Source organism: Phoenix dactylifera, chromosome 11, assembly GCF_051530095.1.
Source record: "Phoenix dactylifera cultivar Ajwa chromosome 11, Ajwa_hap1_PhDact_Kaust_v1.1, whole genome shotgun sequence".
NCBI classification, from domain to species: Eukaryota; Viridiplantae; Streptophyta; class Magnoliopsida; order Arecales; family Arecaceae; genus Phoenix; species Phoenix dactylifera.
The window spans coordinates 2125391-2142396 of NC_143200.1; the positions used below are offsets into that span (position 1 = coordinate 2125391).

General features: G+C 39.2%; 3 protein-coding genes across 8 annotated transcripts in view; all 3 read right to left on the reverse strand.

Annotated features, from left to right (window-relative positions):
- The window catches only part of HMA1 (heavy metal atpase 1), a 31799-nt gene extending 26039 nt beyond the window's left edge, over positions 1 to 5760 (reverse strand). For 4 of the 6 annotated variants that reach the window (XR_015970985.1, XR_005506996.2, XM_039116039.2 and 1 more), the window contains exons 1-3: positions 5114 to 5750; positions 2770 to 2920; positions 2478 to 2662 (exon numbers count right to left, since the gene is read on the reverse strand). Coding sequence is in view for 4 of the 6 variants with exons in the window: in XM_039116039.2 (XP_038971967.2) it covers positions 2478 to 2662; positions 2770 to 2920; positions 5114 to 5746 (969 nt within the window). In the remaining 2 variants the exon portion in view is untranslated. Of the gene's footprint in view, positions 1 to 2477; positions 2663 to 2769; positions 2921 to 5113 lie in introns of all 6 variants that reach the window. The other 2 variants (XM_039116041.2, XM_088706360.1) reach the window with 2 other exon arrangements.
- A 4396-nt stretch (positions 5761 to 10156) lies between these two features.
- PDE334 (ATPase, F0 complex, subunit B/B', bacterial/chloroplast) lies at positions 10157 to 12806 on the reverse strand. The gene has a single exon (XM_088706361.1). It carries the CDS (start codon positions 11027 to 11029, stop codon positions 10328 to 10330), a length of 702 nt encoding a protein of 233 aa, XP_088562487.1. The 5' UTR covers positions 11030 to 12806; the 3' UTR covers positions 10157 to 10327.
- On the reverse strand, positions 10157 to 15335 carry LOC103712140 (putative cinnamyl alcohol dehydrogenase). Its single transcript, XM_039116042.2, has 5 exons — positions 15090 to 15335; positions 14689 to 14802; positions 14325 to 14555; positions 13646 to 14085; positions 10157 to 13148 (listed from the first exon to the last, which is right to left on the reverse strand). The coding sequence occupies exons 1-5, from the start codon at positions 15200 to 15202 to the stop codon at positions 12952 to 12954; spliced, it is 1095 nt and encodes a 364-aa protein (XP_038971970.2). The 5' UTR covers positions 15203 to 15335; the 3' UTR covers positions 10157 to 12951.
- Between the last annotated feature and the right edge of the window lie 1671 nt (positions 15336 to 17006).

Sequence of the window (17006 nt, forward strand, 5' to 3'; positions counted from 1 at the left end):
TCTAATGACCACACTGCATTGTGGTTGAACCGCATAGTGGGTCATTATGTGCTCACATAGGCTCAGGCAGCCTTTATATGCAGCCCGAGCCTTATGCTACTAAGGACATTCGCTTTTCTTTTCTCTGTCTACTTTTCATTTGCAATTGGTAGGTTTGCTCATTGCACTAGCATACTTGAAATGTGAGCACAGAAAACAGCAGCATATTGTTGATTTATTTAGGTTAACATGTCACGCAACTAAAATTGGCTTTCAATAAGTGGGTGGAAGTGTACAATTTATTTTTTTAAAATTTATCTACTGATTGCTAATTTTCAATTATTTTTATCCTTTTTATGATTCTTAATTATTTTTAATATTTCAAAAATATCTTCATATGCGCTATGCAGTACCCCCAACTACCCACATACCACGTCCGCTTTTAAAACCTTGAGGACCACAAAGCCATTCAGCGAAGGAGGTGGCAAAGCCAAGCTTAATGATGTATTGCTCAACTTCTGAATATCTTTTTCAAGATTCTTGTCCTTCAAATATTGTTCACTAGAGATAAAAGGGCAAACATAGAGCGACAGAGAAAGAGAGAATCCCAATTTTGACAACCCACAAATATACCTAACTACCTTAACAATATCTTCTTAAATCCGACAGAGAAAGAGAGAACCCCAATTTTGACAACCAACCAATATACCTCCCTACCTTGACAATATCTTCTTAAATCCGTAATTATCTATTGATATGTGGTGAATCATATGGCAACTGGCTGAGCTGAGATCAATCTCCGACAATTTTCAGCAAATGCCTATGGCAACAAAATTATCATAGCTGGGATGCTTGATGCAGCTCCATAGAGCTAGGTCCGCAAATAATATAGATATGAGCATAAACAAATTTCAAACCTAATTAGATCTGTTTATTTGAGGGTGGCCTTAGCGCAACGAAAGGTTGCACCATTGTGATATGGATGTTATGGCTTTGAAACATAAAAACAGCCTCTCCACATATGGGGTTAAGGCCGTGTACATTTGAACCTCTCCAAACCCTACAATGGCAGGAGATTCATGCATTGATACACCCTTTTTTATTAGATCTCAAATATTCATCCTTTTCCACAGCCAAAATGGTGGGAAAGCAGAAGGAAAAAGATGAAGAGGGGGTTGAATAGAGGAGAAGACAAAATGTAGAGAAGAGGGACAATAACAGAGGATAAAATTCCATGAAGTCACTTTGTTTAATCAAATTCATAAATCATATATAATTTGTCACTCCTCATGAATCCATTTTTATAAACACTCAAACATCCCTAGAACAAACTTCCTTAATCATATAAGGACTTCAAACTTCTATAATGGACCTAGATTACTAACTTCCATTATTTGACTCAAAATAGAACTCCTAATCAAAGCAAAACTCCACCACATCAAAAAGAGATAATTAAGGACTTTCTAATATTAATAAATTCGTCATTCAAAAGGATCCCGCACAAAAGATCATCAAATCTTTCCAAATCATAGTTCTGATGACTTTGAACTCTTCTAACCTATCTTAGACCTAAAGTAGGACCTGTAGATGATAATTCTACTCATAAAAGGACTTAGAAATTCACTAGAAGAATATCTCTGAAAATTATTATGAAAATTGCCAGAAAATAAGAGATAGACTCAATAAAATTAGCAAATTAACTAATCCTAATTTAGACAAAACCTACATCCATGCTGCAGCACCCCAAAACATTGGTGAAATGGGCAATAAAAGACCCATTTATAATGCTCTCTCCATTGCTGAAAATGCCTCGAATTAACTCAAATATCATTTAAGAATTAAATTATAACTGCTAATAAGCATGTTATGCAACAATCTTTTAATGAGGCTAATAATTCAATTTATATGGGCCTATAGCACTGGTTGATACAAGAAGGTGGTAATAGCCAATACACAGAAATAGTATCTGCACCTGGGATATAGTATAATGGTGTGTGTCATGGTCTGCTGTACCGGTCGGTACGGGTCGGTACCGGCCGGTACATACCGGTACCGGATCCTACCAGTACGGTACAGCTACATATTTCGGTACCGAACCGTACCGACTGGTACCAATGCGTACCGGCCTGTACCGATGCGTACCGGCCTGTACCGACCGGTACCGATGCGTACCAATCCGGTACCGACGCGTACTAATCCGGTACCGGCCCGTACCGATCCGGTACCGACCCAAACCGACCAGTCCGTACCGGCTCCAAATTTTTTTTGGCTTTTAACCCCATCGGTACCGTACCGGTTCGGCTCGGTTTGATTCGGTACCGTATCGGTACCGATGCCCACCAGTACGTCGGTACAGTCAGTACCGCGTACTACTGTGTGTATAATAATGTCTGGCAGCAAGCAATCATATGATATTAGTGCCATATCTGACATGGAGAACTATAAACGAGAGATATCAACTTATAGTGCGAACATGCAAAAGATTTCTGCACACGGACCTCACCAGCCCTGACGAGTATAAAAGAACCCACTTTAAGGTCGTGCACTGGAATTTTTGTGTAATTCAATTTTGAGAATTGAGGTGGTCTATCACCATTCACTTCCAGAAGCAGTGCAAAATCTGGGTGGCTGTCCTTGAGTTCCTTCACATCGATCATTGATCGGCTTGTGAAATACTCTTCCGCTGCAGAGAAAAATGCCATTCATTAATACATGAGAGACTTCAGACATTTAGACTCTTTGGAGGACATTAAGAACATTGGAGCTTGATGCTAATTACTGGTCATTTACCAATGTGGGCCAGGTTAAACATTGCAAGAAGCAGGGCACCTTCCAATGAGTTTCCCATGAATATTGATGCAAAGGCTGCAAGAGCCATGAGAACATGGATATTTACTTTCCCACCAGCAAGATTTAGAACAGCATCAAGAGCTGCTGAAACCTAAAATAGAGAAAACAAATTGGACTCAGAGATTGCCAATTTACAAAAAGAAACCCTTGATATATAAAAGGTTATCGATTTTTATTTTGGATCATGGGCATAGAAAGGATTCAGATATAAGCATTACAGACTATAACTCGGTAAAAGGAAATTAAAAGAAAAATATGAATTTATAAAGTGCTACAGAATAAAGTTATACCAGTTAACAACGCAGTCCAGCATATGGGCTCTTTTACCTGATAGATTATGTTAACAGCAACTGCTGGGCCTTGTCCCATTCCACTGTCATTAATTTACATTCTCCACTTTTAAAACACAAGCAGAATCCAGAAAATTCAATTGAATTTCCGATAACAATTGAGAAACTTTCAAAGCATTTCTTTTCTTGTATTTAACAGAATACTGCCACTGACAATTAAAATAACAAATTTTGTAACTGTGCGCCAAAAGACAAAATGCTATGAATGCTGATCAAAAAAGGTCAAAGTCTAGAATGGAAATTCATTCATGTGATTGTATAAAAATACATAAATTCTAGTATGGTGACTCATTCTTAGAAAGGTCTCAGAACCAAGTTGGTGAAAGAAACTGCAAGTTACTAGGAGAGTAGCATCTTGGGGTGAATTCTAAAAACACAAGTTAATCCAGTGCAGAGTCAATGTCGAGGCCTCGTCACCCTATTTCAAGCCTAGAAGGAATAGCAGAAGTAGCAGGACTTCTAGTCAAATTACAGCACATCTCTAGTTGATATTTGCACCATAAGGTCTGGCCATCCAACACCAACAAAAGTAACAAGCTTCTTGTCAAGTTTCATCCAGTGTTGTGATTATGTTGCATAAGGTCTGGTCGCCAATTAGGAATCACAAGAACACTTGATGAAACTCGAATTCACATTTGCCCCACTTAAATTCTGATGAACCATTCTATTGAACAATGAATTCAAGATGATAAAGAGAATAACCTAAGACGCATTGAAGCCATTAAATTTATGTCAGATCTTGAATAGCATTCATATTCCAACTAAAAATTGCACATAATATGCAATAATAGAGTTAAATTGATCAGCTCAACAATATCATCCAAAGTTCTTGCTTCATATATCCAATTCAGCATGCAACCATGTTCTTATATCTTCGATTAATACTAGATCGCTCATATGCAGAATACAACGTATGAAACAAGCCTTGCCAAAAATCAATTTTCAGCTCATCTATTATAGACAATGGAGACAAGGGCCTAAGGCCACCCTTTGGTTTATGCTATTGGTATCAGTAAAGCTACAAGTCTCAATATAACGGGCTCTCACACCACTGCTTCCTAATGCATGTCATGCTTCCAATGTTGTCAATAGAAGCTTCGAAACATTTTTTATTTCTCAAAACACACACACACTCAGACCATTTTATCATCTGCAAGATCATATCCTTGTTCCAAGGGTGCAAGTCAAAGTTCTAAAAATGAGTAAATGCTGCATGAAAATTTTCTTTCTGATCATGATTCAGATTGTTGGGGGGAAAAACACGAGAAGCAAAGCAAAGATAGAGCTGAAGAGTCTGCCCCCAGGAGAAGTAATAATGAATTTTAGTGTGTTCCAGCGTAGACGAACTAACAAGGTATGTTTAGGCGGCATGTTTAGGCAACTGATGTCCATTGAGTCATTGAAATAATTTACTGATTACAAATTAAACTTTATGATATATCTGGAATTCTGGTCGGCACTCATAATTCAAGAATGACCCATTTATGTTTATACACGCAAGAAAACCCTCATAACTTCAGAGAAAGAAAATTCCATTAGTAAGTCATTGAAATAATTTACTAATTACAAATTAAACTTTATGATATATCTCAAATTCTGGTCGGCACTCATAATTCAAGAATGACCCATTTATGTTTATACACGCAAGAAAACCCTAATAACTTCAGAGAAAGAAAATTCCATTATTAAGTTAATGAAATAATTTACTAATTACAAATTAAACTTTATGATATATCTCGAAGTCTGGTCGGCACTCATAATTCAAGAATGACCCATTTATGTTTATACACGCAAGAAAACCCTAATAACTCGAGAGAAAGAAAATTCCATTACTTTGCTTCGTTAAAGATTCCTCTTCGATTCTGGGTTGTCAAAGAATCCTAGTTATTTTCTCGTTTGATCAAGAAACACGAGAATGATTAGCAAATTCTTACCCCGACAAGAGGGAACGCGATGGCAATAAGACCATTCTGCAAGGGCTTCGCAGCTCGATCAGGGAGGACATACGGGCAGGCGGAGGCGAGGAGCAGCAGCGCCATGGAGCAGCAGCACAGCTGCAGGTGCTCTCTCAAAAGATCCGCCAGGTCCGCCCACCCCACGGCCTTGGCAAATCGAAGGATCCCCTCCTGAGCCCTATTAAGCTCCCCTTCCCCTCCATGGCCGTGACCGTGGCCGTGGTCGTGGTGGTGGTGGTGGTGATCGTCGTCGTGATCGCCATGGCCATGGGCTTTGCAGGCAAGAGATCGGGGAGGGAGGAGGCGGCGTAAGCGGAGAGAAGGCGAGATGGAGAGAACTGAGAGGGAATGGGGGGTTGGGCGGCGTCGTGGGGGAATGTGACGGTAGAAATAGGGAGAGGGCCTGAGCGTTCGGGAGAGAAGGAATCGGTGGGCGGGGCTGCTCCCGCCGGCCGTTGTGGCGAAGGCGAGGGCTTCCATCCGGGGATCTTGGAGCACGGCGGGGAGGGGAGAATGATAGCCGGGAGGTTTGTTTTTTTTTTGAGAGAGAGAGAGAGGGGTTGGAGAGGAGAAATTTATAAGGACAGGGGAGTATCGCAGTGTGATCCACATAATGTGATCATTCTTTCGCTAGAAAGACCCTGGGTCAGCATTACTGCCAAATGGGAAACGTGTTTTTTTCCCTTCCCGTTTTCTATTAAATGCGCATTAGCAGGTAATAATATGTACACACATTTATATTAAACGTAGACTATTACAAAAATATGCAAAAATTTATTAAAATTTAAATAAAATAATGATAAATATAAAAAAATGTGATTTCTAAATTTAATATAATATCTAGGTAAAATTTTTCGTTCCAACATTAAAATGGATATTCTCTCTAATTCAAAGTTGAGTTGGAACAATCTCGCTAGATCCAAATACCGGATCCTTCGTCTTTTTCACTATGACCTACGACTAGGCGAGATCTACTATGCTGCAATTCATGGACAGTGGATCTTAACCTATCTTGGATCTTTTAATGATGCATAGAGATCCTATAGCCTGAAATTAGACTTCTTAAATGAGAGAATAGGAACTTTCAAAAATCAATGACAGATGAAGGTTAAAAGAGAGAAATTGGAATTTTATTATTGGGAAAGAAAAAGAGGGAGAGAGAGAGAGATATTAGAATTATAGGGAAAAGATATCTCAAAATCTAGGCAACTATGGTAGAGTGGGAGGAATGAAGAATGGACAGGTGGTGTGATCAACGCCACATTTGGATAGGTAAATGTGAGAGAGGGGGAGAATTTCTTAAGATAGGAGATAGAGGAAGATATTTTCATATGAATAAATATATTAGAATACTAATAATATTTTTTATTATTGTGATTTTTTGATTTTTTTTAGTTTTGAATTTTTATGTTTTCTCAAATTTTGAATTTTCACTTTTTGCTCAATTGTTCTTAGGATAGAACTTGGACCGATAGAATCAGCACTTAAGATGCACTTGAAGATCCATAAAGTCACTCATTTTTGTTTTAATTGATTCATATCTCTCACTTTTAATGTAGAGAGATAGACTCGCGATGGATGAATCTGGTCAAAACTCTATTTACCAAAATGCCCAACTTAAGAGTTTTCTTTATCATTAGCAAAGATGTGGTATCATAAATCATAGTGATTAGGGGCATAATTGAGCCAGAGCCTAAGTGAGTGGTTACATCGAACCTAGATTGTATGTGGACTTGTATATTTCTATGGCTCGGGCTCCTTGCTAATAGCTCCATTGCAAGATTGATGATAGTTTGAGGTTGGTAAAGGGGCTTTATATTAGTTTTGCGATAACTATGGTTGTTTTATTCTGCTACAAATTAAATTTGAACAAATATAATAATTCATCCTTTAGATTTATATTTATATTTAGTAAACAAAATGGTAGTGAAGCTTAATGATATAAAAAAATGATTGGACATTACATATACAAGCATGCTTGTGTAAAACGAGTTAGACATGGTGAGTTTAGTAATTCTTGAGCTTAGGTCATTTGCTAAAATGAGCAAGCCCTAACCATCATGCGGAACACTAATTGTTCACAAATGTTTAGGTCAATTGGAAGTAAATTGATTGAACAATCGACAAACCAATGTGGTGCCATTACCCTCGGATGAAATGAATTGATTTTGTTTAAGAGAGGGAAAAAATAAAAAAGGCTAGAGTTGGTGGCTAGCTAGTAAGACGCGGTGAAAGAAATATATTGGGTTCATAGAATAGATTATCTTAAGAGCTTGCTTGATTTTTTCACACCTACAACTTGTCATAATAACCAATGGCAATAGAAAATCTCAACTACCATATGTTTGACTCACTAGGTAATATCTTTAGAATGCACTAGGCTTCATGCCTCGAGACCATTTAAAATAATAATAGAAAAAAAGTTAGGAACAACTTGTAAGTAATGGGCTACAATCAGAGCCAGCCTTGATTCCATAGCTCCCTCCTAAATGCAACTCTGAGTCCCATCTTCTAGGTTCAAAAGCAACCAAAAATTTCTTAATTATTGCATCAAGAAAATCCATTAGGAACCAAAAAAGAGTGCAATTGGTTTTGCATCCAATGATCCCCTTGCCATCAGCACTGACTTACTGCATCTACTGGCTCTCAAAATTGTATTGCCCCTAGCTTGATTTCTAGGAAATTGAGATTCACAAGATTGTTCTTAAATAGATTATATAACAAAGGGGAATAAAAAATTGAAAACAAAACCAATTGGCACTAATCCAACATCTACATTATAATACACACCATCTCTATGTAACAAGAGGAGTCTTTTCCTTAGATTTTATTATTTCATTTTAGTTATGGTGTCTATCAAAGAATTCTATCTGACGTGTGAGGCTTAAACTAAGCAGCTGTTTTTCTTACCTTTAAGTACAGGCCTTTAAGTCAGCTGTTTTTCTTACCTTTAAGTACTGGCCTTTAAGTCAGCTGTTTTATGCCTGATGCGTACATATTTGTTTTAAAATCTAAGATTGGGTTTTTTTTTCTTTCTTTTACCTTTTGGATTCTTTCGACATAATTCAGATTGTTGATGAATTTTCTTTCTTTGCATTTTTTTTTAATCTGTGGTTCTATGCATCGAATTTGTGAACAACCAGCACATATAAGTTTGGGACTTCCAAAGCATCAGACAGCCTAAATTTTGTAAATTCTAAAGATCATGAAATTTTAATTCTATAGAATTAGAAAATCAGTTTTTTTTTTTTTTAACTGAGAACACCTATGTGCAATTTTGATCCTTTTTTTTGTATTGAACATGGGGAAAAAAGAAGAAGGGAATCTCTCCATGATTATTGGGGTTTTTGAATTGAAATGTGTTTTTTTTTGTTCTTAGAGCAGAGCTGAGAGCAGCCTGAGTTGGCTTCAGTCATGCGCAACATGTTTTGAGGGCCAATGCCATCCTATTAGAATGTGACTTGACCATGGTGGTTGGGTAGATCCGGGGGCAACTCAGGAAGGTTGGTTCCACTACTCATTGCTCTAAGATATCTGGAGTATAGCTAATTGAGGTATCACTTTCGATGCAAGGCATGTTTACAGAGAGGTGAATGGAACTGCGGACTGGGTGGCTTTCTTTATGGTGAATCACTCAAGTGGAGTCCTGTAAACTGGTGAGATGGAGCTGCCTTGTAATCTCTAAGATTTGCTTTTTTTCTATTTTTTTTGGATATATTCATACTAGAAATGTGCGAGTCATCCGTTGTATAAAATAAAAAAAAAAAAGAAAAAACGTTAAGAACCAGATGCAAAGGTTTAGTGATTGAGACAAAAATTAACAAACTTAACTACTTATGTTTTAAAATTGAATAGGATTTCTACTTGTACATCACATCTCTTTCTTGGTCAGGCTCAAACTTTCTATTACTCCTTTTTTTCTCTATAATACCTATGAGGTTGTCGAGCAAATGGAGCATGTGTCTTGTCTATGCCATTAAAACTAAAAATCTCTCCCCAGAGAGCATCACTAGAAGCTGCAACATTCATATTGAGGTGAAGCATGACCCCTCAATTTGAGCAAACCCCAAGTGAAATAAGGTCTTTCATATGTTTGAGTGACCATATCCAAACTTCTACCAATTTAGGGACAACAATGAATCATCCCTTGCTTGTCTCGGAGTAGAGTCTCAAAATAAAATGGGATAGGTTGGATGGATCGAATTAAACTATATTTTTTTGACATACAAATCAATTTTTTTTACCACGAAAAAAAGGATTTGTGAAGAACTATATATCTATGTTAGATTTGGAGCAAGCTTTATTATTAATTGTATCCGCTACATGCTAGGTACCCTAATAGGATCAAGTCAGGCCGGATATTGATAGGTGAAGCAACTTGCCACCCTCACACCAATTAGGTTTGAGTCAAGTATGGGATGGCCTAAATTTATCTGGATCAAAAAAGTAAAACGAGTTGATTCTCACAACCCATTGGCATCGTAGTGGTATTGGTTGGAAGATCCAAGAGAGAACAAGGTTAATGGAGCCACCAAGGTGGTAGTTTGGTGGTAAAGGAGCTTGGACTCCACCCGAATTGTCCAGATTCGAAACATGCGGACGTCGATTAAAACAGGGGACCGCATGCTCCACATCTGGATGGCTCTGTATGGATTTGCTTTCTTTCCATCAGTACTGAGGTGGCGCTGGGGTGACGTACTTACACGTGAATGGCCCAGTGGAGTTTTTCATGGGTTGGAGAAGGCACACAGAAACTTGCAACCCGTATCGAAGAGTCCAGTGGAAGCTACTATGCGAGTGGGGTTCTCTCGATTAAACCCCCCCCCCCCCCCCCCCCCCCCCCCCCTTCTTTTTTTTTTTTTCTTTTTTTTGACCAAAAAAAAAAAAAGCGGGCCGGGGGGGGGGGGGGTTTAATCGAGAGATCAATCAAAAAAGTAAAACGAGTTCTCACGCAAGATTGAGAACACTTTCTGGAACGAGGACTTGATGTTCGTAACAGCATCATCGACTAACATCTCCCTATTTCATCATTAAATCCCCTTGCAATTGACTTCATATTTAAAATAGCAAAAGATTATACGAACAACAAAAGAGAGGAGCAAGAGGATGAGACCGAGAAAAGGCGAGAAACGAGAGAGAGAGAGGTAGTAAGTAGAAGGGGAAAGGTGTAACAAACAATCAAACAAACACTTGTCAGGCGGTGGGGAGGACTTTCTTGACGATCTCGTCGCTGAGGGCGGCGATCTGGGAGTCCAGCGCCTTGATGGTCTGCTCCTTCTGCTTCTCCAGATTCTGGAGCGCCTCCGCGAGCTCGGCTTCCACTCGCTTCCGCCCCTCGGCGAGCTTCTGCTCCAGCTCCGCCGAGGTCTCCTTCTTCATCTTGTTCAGCGCCGCCGAGATCTCCGCCCGCGCCGCCCGCATCACCGCCGCCGCCTGCTCCTCCAGCTGCTTCACCTCCCCCGACGTGTCCTTCACGTCCCCCAGCTTCCTGCGGATCGCCGCGTCCCGCTCGTCCATGAACTTCCCCAGCGGCGTGAAGTAGAGCTTGTCCAGCGCCACCATCAACAGCAGAAACTCCACGGCGATCGCCGGAAGGGTCAGGTTGAAGTCGAACAGCGACGCCTTCTCCATCTGTTCCGCCAGCGCCGGCAGCGGCGATGCTGCGACCGCTGCGGCGGCGACGATTGCGCCGGCCTTTTGGGGCAGGGAGTCGAGGAGGCGCCGGTGGAAGGAGGTTTTATTGGTGGTAGCGGTCCTCCGGGAATCCGATTTGGCGGCCATGACGACGACTTTGGGGATGAGTGGGATGGTAGAGGGATGTCCGGTTCTTCTGCCATTGCAGAGGAATTGGCACGTGGCGGAGGAAGAGGAGGAGGCCATGACCGTGCTCGCCATGTCTATGGTCTTAACCTCGCCTCGGATCGATCTTCCAATGGATTTCGGCTTCGCGAGGAGGGAATGGACTGAGAGAATGGAAGCTTGATGAGTGACTGGGAGGGAGTGCGGAAGAACCCTATCCTAATCTTTGCCGCATATTGGATTCGCCTCCCTTCCTTGTTTGAGACCTCAAATATTGAGTATTTATTTTTTTTATCAAGAAATCGAATGGTTTAGTTTCGTTATAACAATTCTGGCCACCTTTATTACCTTATCATGGTAAATAGCATGGAAAAAAATATATTATGATTTATGATCTTTAGTTTTCATTAGAATTGACCATTATAATATAAATAATAATTTTTTTTTGTTATTTTTAAATGAAATTCAACTTCTTTCTCAAAATTCCTTCCAAAAGTAATTATATGGTTCAAAAGATATATTATTTTGTTTAGTAACAAATAATAAAAAAAATTGATGCCGTCATTTAGGTCCGAATTGCCATATTAAGGTTAGGTTGGTCTATGAATATTTCAAAATAAACATGATTAAAGTTTAGCTATCCAATTTTGTTTACCGGATCAAGTTTCTACCACTTTAGGGCTCGTTTGGTTCGCGGAAAAAGGAGGGAAAAAAGTGTGGTCAACAGAAAAGTAATGAGATGGCTCTTGTTTGGCTAGAGTTTTTAAAGAAGAGAGACAAAAAAATTGTATTCTCATAGAAATAAGCTTTCCATGTTTCATGGGAAAGTTTTTTACATAAAAAACATGGAAAAGTTACTTTTCGTAAGCCGAAAATCACTCTATTTTTATTTTTTTCCAAAAGGGCCCTTCAGCATTAAAGAGTTATTAAAGACCTAATTTTTATTAAGGGCATAATAGGAATTACATATAATTTTTTCAGAAAAGTGGATGGTCAACCAAACATAAGCACTCTGAAAATCTGTCACTTTCTCATGATCAACCAAATATGCTAAAAATACTTTCCTAGGCGTACTCTTTTTAAGAACCTGCTTTGCAAGAATCATATTTTTAGAAGGAAAAATGCTTTCCGTGAACCAAATAAGCCCTTGAAACTTTCTAGTTATAGCCCCCAAGGTAAAGCTTGCTTTCAAGGATATGATGGAATGGAGATAGAGAGATTCAATTAGCTTATTTATTCTCCTCCATTTCTAATTTTCAATTAGAACATACTATCTTGAAGGTGATTTACCTTGTCTGAAAAAATATAAGAACTTTATATGCACAAAGTGCCATGGTCATTCTCTAACTCTTCTTCTATGAATTAAAACTAGAACTTGTTAGGTCTCCAAACAAGCCCTAAGATATTTGGTTGTTCAAATATTTCAAATAAATTTTATAGAAAAATAGTAGAGCGTGATTAGTTTTTTATGAGGAAAGGAGAGGAAAAGAGAGGCAAATTTTGATTTTTATTCAATATTTTAGTTAAATATGCCAAAAGTTTATTTGGATTCCCTCACAAGCTATTCATCAAATACTCATATGATTTACGGTGATAAGAAGAAATTGATGAAGGGAAACATTTTTTTTCTTCCATAGATAGAACTCTTGATATGAACTCTTCTAGAAAAACCTGGTATAACATAAATCACCTCCTACAGGAAATTTGGCATCCCTGTATCTTTTAGGAATTCGAATGTGTTATATTCTTCTCTCCTACTGCTTATTCTTATGTAAACTTTAAACAAATTTGGTACTTATCCATTGAATAGTTTATATCTCCATTGATTCAAACAAGCCCTAAATATAGTAGAGATCTAATGAAGCATTGCGACAGCCATTAAATTATTTAATGAAGCATAAAATCTTGACAACTTAACTGGTTACAAGCTATGAAGCATACACCAGGTTATGTATGTGGAGAACTTTTATTTCTCTTACACTAACAAAAACAGCCTTATCGATATAGTAAGTCATTATTTATTTATAGCTTCCTGCCACATCTAATACGAATCGGTATCTAACATCATTCTTTTCCATTCTCTCCACTGCCTTGTTCACATAATCCATGGGCACTACCTCAATCATTGATGTCAAATCCTTGTCTGCCCAAAACTCTAATAACTCTTGTGTCTCTGCTATGCTCCCCACGAAACTACCTGTGATTGTCTTCCCCCCTGAATGAAATAACAATATGCAAGTAAATTTATGGAAGACAATCACAAGTAACCTAGAAACAAAGTGATTATCTATATCGAAGGTACCACATTAGTGAGTTTAACTGAATAGCTTGCATTTCTCATCAGAATGCATGTAGTCATAAAGGGTTAAAGTGTGTGTGTGTGTGTGTAGAAATGTCAAGCATTATAAATTGATGTGGATTAGAATGGCAGTTTAGTTGTATCTACCAAGGTGGAGTCACAAGGGGGTGTAGCAGTTCAGCTTCCAATGGACTGGTATACAGTCATCTCAATATAGAAAACTTTGTTGCAACAGTGTTCACTATTGCAGCAAGATTTTTACCAATCCTTGGCTGAACATAGCAAGAATGCAGGGTAAAAAGATGGATAATATTGCATCTGTCATTCTGTCCTGAATAGCTAAATGAATTACTCTAAATCTATATGTGCATGTATGCATGTTAGAAAAACCAAGTAAATTGTGCACTGCATACCCAAAATAAGCGTGGAGGAGGTGAAGCAGAGGGGTTGGGGTGCAGCACCAACTAGAAGGATACTTCCATCCTGATTCAGGAGTGAGAGATACGAATCGATAGAATGAGGAGCAGGAATGGTGTCGAGAATGTAGTCCAGGCTCCCGTCAGCTTCAGCCATCTTGGCTGCATCACTGGACGCGATATAGGCATCAGCCCCCAAGTGCTGCAGGGCCTCCTCTCTCTTCTTGTCCGAGGAGCTGATGACCGTCACATGATGCCCCATTGCCTTTGCTATCAACACCCCCACATGCCCAACTCCACCAAGCCCCAAGATCCCTCCCCTGAGGCCAGGCTCCGATCCACAAAACCTTCTCAAAGGACTGTAGGCTGTGACACCTGCGCACAGAAGTGGGGCGGCCAGCTCTGGTGCTAGGCTCTCTGGTATGCTCACCACATACCTGAATACAAGAAGCTAATGTCAACATCCAGTGAAAATTTTATTCAGTTGTCATGTTCTCAATGGATTCATCTCATAGTTTTTGTTTCGTTTGAAACTGTAAAAGTAAAAGCAAGGATGACTAACGTGTAGAACAAAGCATGTCATGTCATAAGGAATCGTACCGATACGATAATAGGATAGCACTAATACGGAGCTCGGTACCGAGACAGTATACTTTAGTGCAGAAAAGCTGCTAACCTGTGATTTACCACCATGGTGGATGCGAAGCCGCCGTGAGTCGGCCGGCCGTCGACATCCACGCCGTTGTAGGCGGGCACCGCCTTGCTGCAGTATTGCTCCCGGTTGGATTTGCAGCACCTACAGTCTCCGCATGACCCAACAATGCCCCCAACCCCCACCACCTGCCCAACCTTGATCTTTCCTGCTACCTGCTGCCCCATTTCCACCACCTCCCCCACCACCTCATGCCTTTTTTTTTTTTTGTTCAGAAAGGAAGGGACGGAGAAGAAAGGAGACATGGGCTAATTAGCTGCAATCCTTATGAGTCATTCAGTCTTTTTATTTGAATATATAAACATCAAAATCATCAGTTTAAACTAACCCAGGGACCAAAGGGTAGATGGCCTTGGAGAGCTCGTTCCTCGCTATGTGAACATCCGTGTGGTCTAACCCACAGTAGAGCACCTTCAACAGCACGTCCTCAGGTCCCATTTCCCTGACAATGATAGCATCACACAATATAGTCAAAGTTTCATCCACTGCTAGAAATTTGAATTTTCTGAACTGAAACCGGTGAAGTCGATAAATCCTGTACCGAAACCAGTACTAAAAGTAAATAAAATCTTCCATCTCGAAACGAAACTTACGTGGACTACTGTATCATAATAAAAGTATTACAAGGCTTTGCGAAGTAAATTGGTTCGGGAAATCATGTAGAAATTAAGAAGCACGAACTTCCGTCCACATATATACCATCCTCATGAAGGTTTGGTTGTGTCTCACCTGAGAGTGAATGAATAGGGAGACAGCACGCCGGTTGGATCTCTGGCCGCCCATGCAGTGGCCACTTTTGCATCCATGTTTGTGGTTGGGCTGGAGGTTGCAGAAGACAACATGGAAGGATATATAGAAGGGATGTGCTTCGAAGAGATGCTGGGCGGATAAAAATAACGGTAAATTACTTTCCCATCCCTCTAAAGATCCCACTGTAACAGGAGATTCCGGTTGATCCAAAAAAAAAAAATTCGATCCACCGCTTCATGGATCTTTAATCAATGTTGAGGCTACAGGGTTGGACGGCGGCAGCCGTCACTGCTGACGAAGGAGACCATGGTTGTATCCTTGGGGGCGAAACAAAGATTCGCCTTCCTTGAGCGCGAATCCACCGCTGGATCGCGCAGCAGCTACTTTGACAACTGTGCAGGTGGCGAATTAAAAATTTCGAGTCCTTTGAGATCTGTGCATGAACAGATCCGACGGTCGATGTTGCGGAAAAAAAAGATTATCATCCTTTTGCGCGAAAGAGGCGACCCGAATCCCCATCCAACTTGCCCCCGCGGCCACGCTATACAAGCTTTGACTGCCGGCGGATTTTTTTTCTTTTTTGGGCGGGGGCCGGTGCGGTGTACTAAAAAAATGTTTTTTTTTCTCGGAGCCCTCAATATTTTTATTCTTGGAAACCAAAAAAAAATCTGTCGGATGCAATAATGCTTTTGGTAGCTCAACCACCATCGGCAAATAATTCGAATTTGATATGCCAAAATAGTGAAGAATCTTGTTCCTGTTTAGATCTCATTCAAGAAATCCAAGCACATAGTTTTTTTTTTTTGTTTTTTTGGTTGTGCTATATAAAATCTACTCATAGTGTATAACTTCAATAGATCAAGGATTCGAAGTAAATGCAACAACCATGGAAGAGTAAGTAAATGTTTCTGCTGTCTGCAACAACCATGGAAGAGGAAGAAAGCGTGCGTGCAACGAAGATAGAAAGGGGAAGGAAGATATGCGTGTGTGCGCAACCAAGATAGGAAGGGAAAGGAAGATGGGACCAGAAAGCTGAAGTTAGGACAATAACAAAAATATATGTATAATATAATATTCCATATTATTACGTATTAAAATATTATTATATAGTATAATACTCTTATAATGTAATATAATAGTATATAGTATACTATAAGAATATAATATGATATTATTATGCTACAATATTTTACAATATTATATTCACAGTCTAATAATAAGATGTAATTATCATATTTGTCCATCGATATTTTGGTCACTATAAAAATTTTATTAAAGCTAAAATTACTTTTTTCTGAAAGTATTTTTGAAAGAAGCTAAAAAATGAAGCTTTTTCAGATTTCTAGCAAAGCTAAAACAACTTTTAGATTTTTTTATCAATCATTATTATACCATCCAAAAATGCTTCCAGTCTCTCCATAAACGTTGCCAAACATAACCGGATATGTCAATGTCTAGTTGTCTAGTTAGGTAACTAGTAACCTTATATTAAAACCCCAGTTTACACCATTTCTAATTTGCTGACAAAATAATGCCTGCATGATTGAAAGTATCATAGCAGTACCAGCATGATAATTTAAGACCGATAATTGAAAATTATCATGGCAGTACCAGCAGGACGTCGTTCATCGCATGAACGCGCCTCGAATCGATAATTGGAAAAGCAATAAACTACACCATTCTTTTGATAGAACTTCTGCATATTCAAATTGTTATGGCGTAAAAAAGCCACATATGAATAGGCTAATTACTCATTCTGCTCGTCAACCCTATTCACTCGATTCATAATATTCACAAACATCTTAACGCATCATCACATTGGAGATGGCGAAAGGGAAAAAAAATGAAAACAAAATTTTTGATAAAATCCAAACTCCATCAACGTCTACAGTTTAC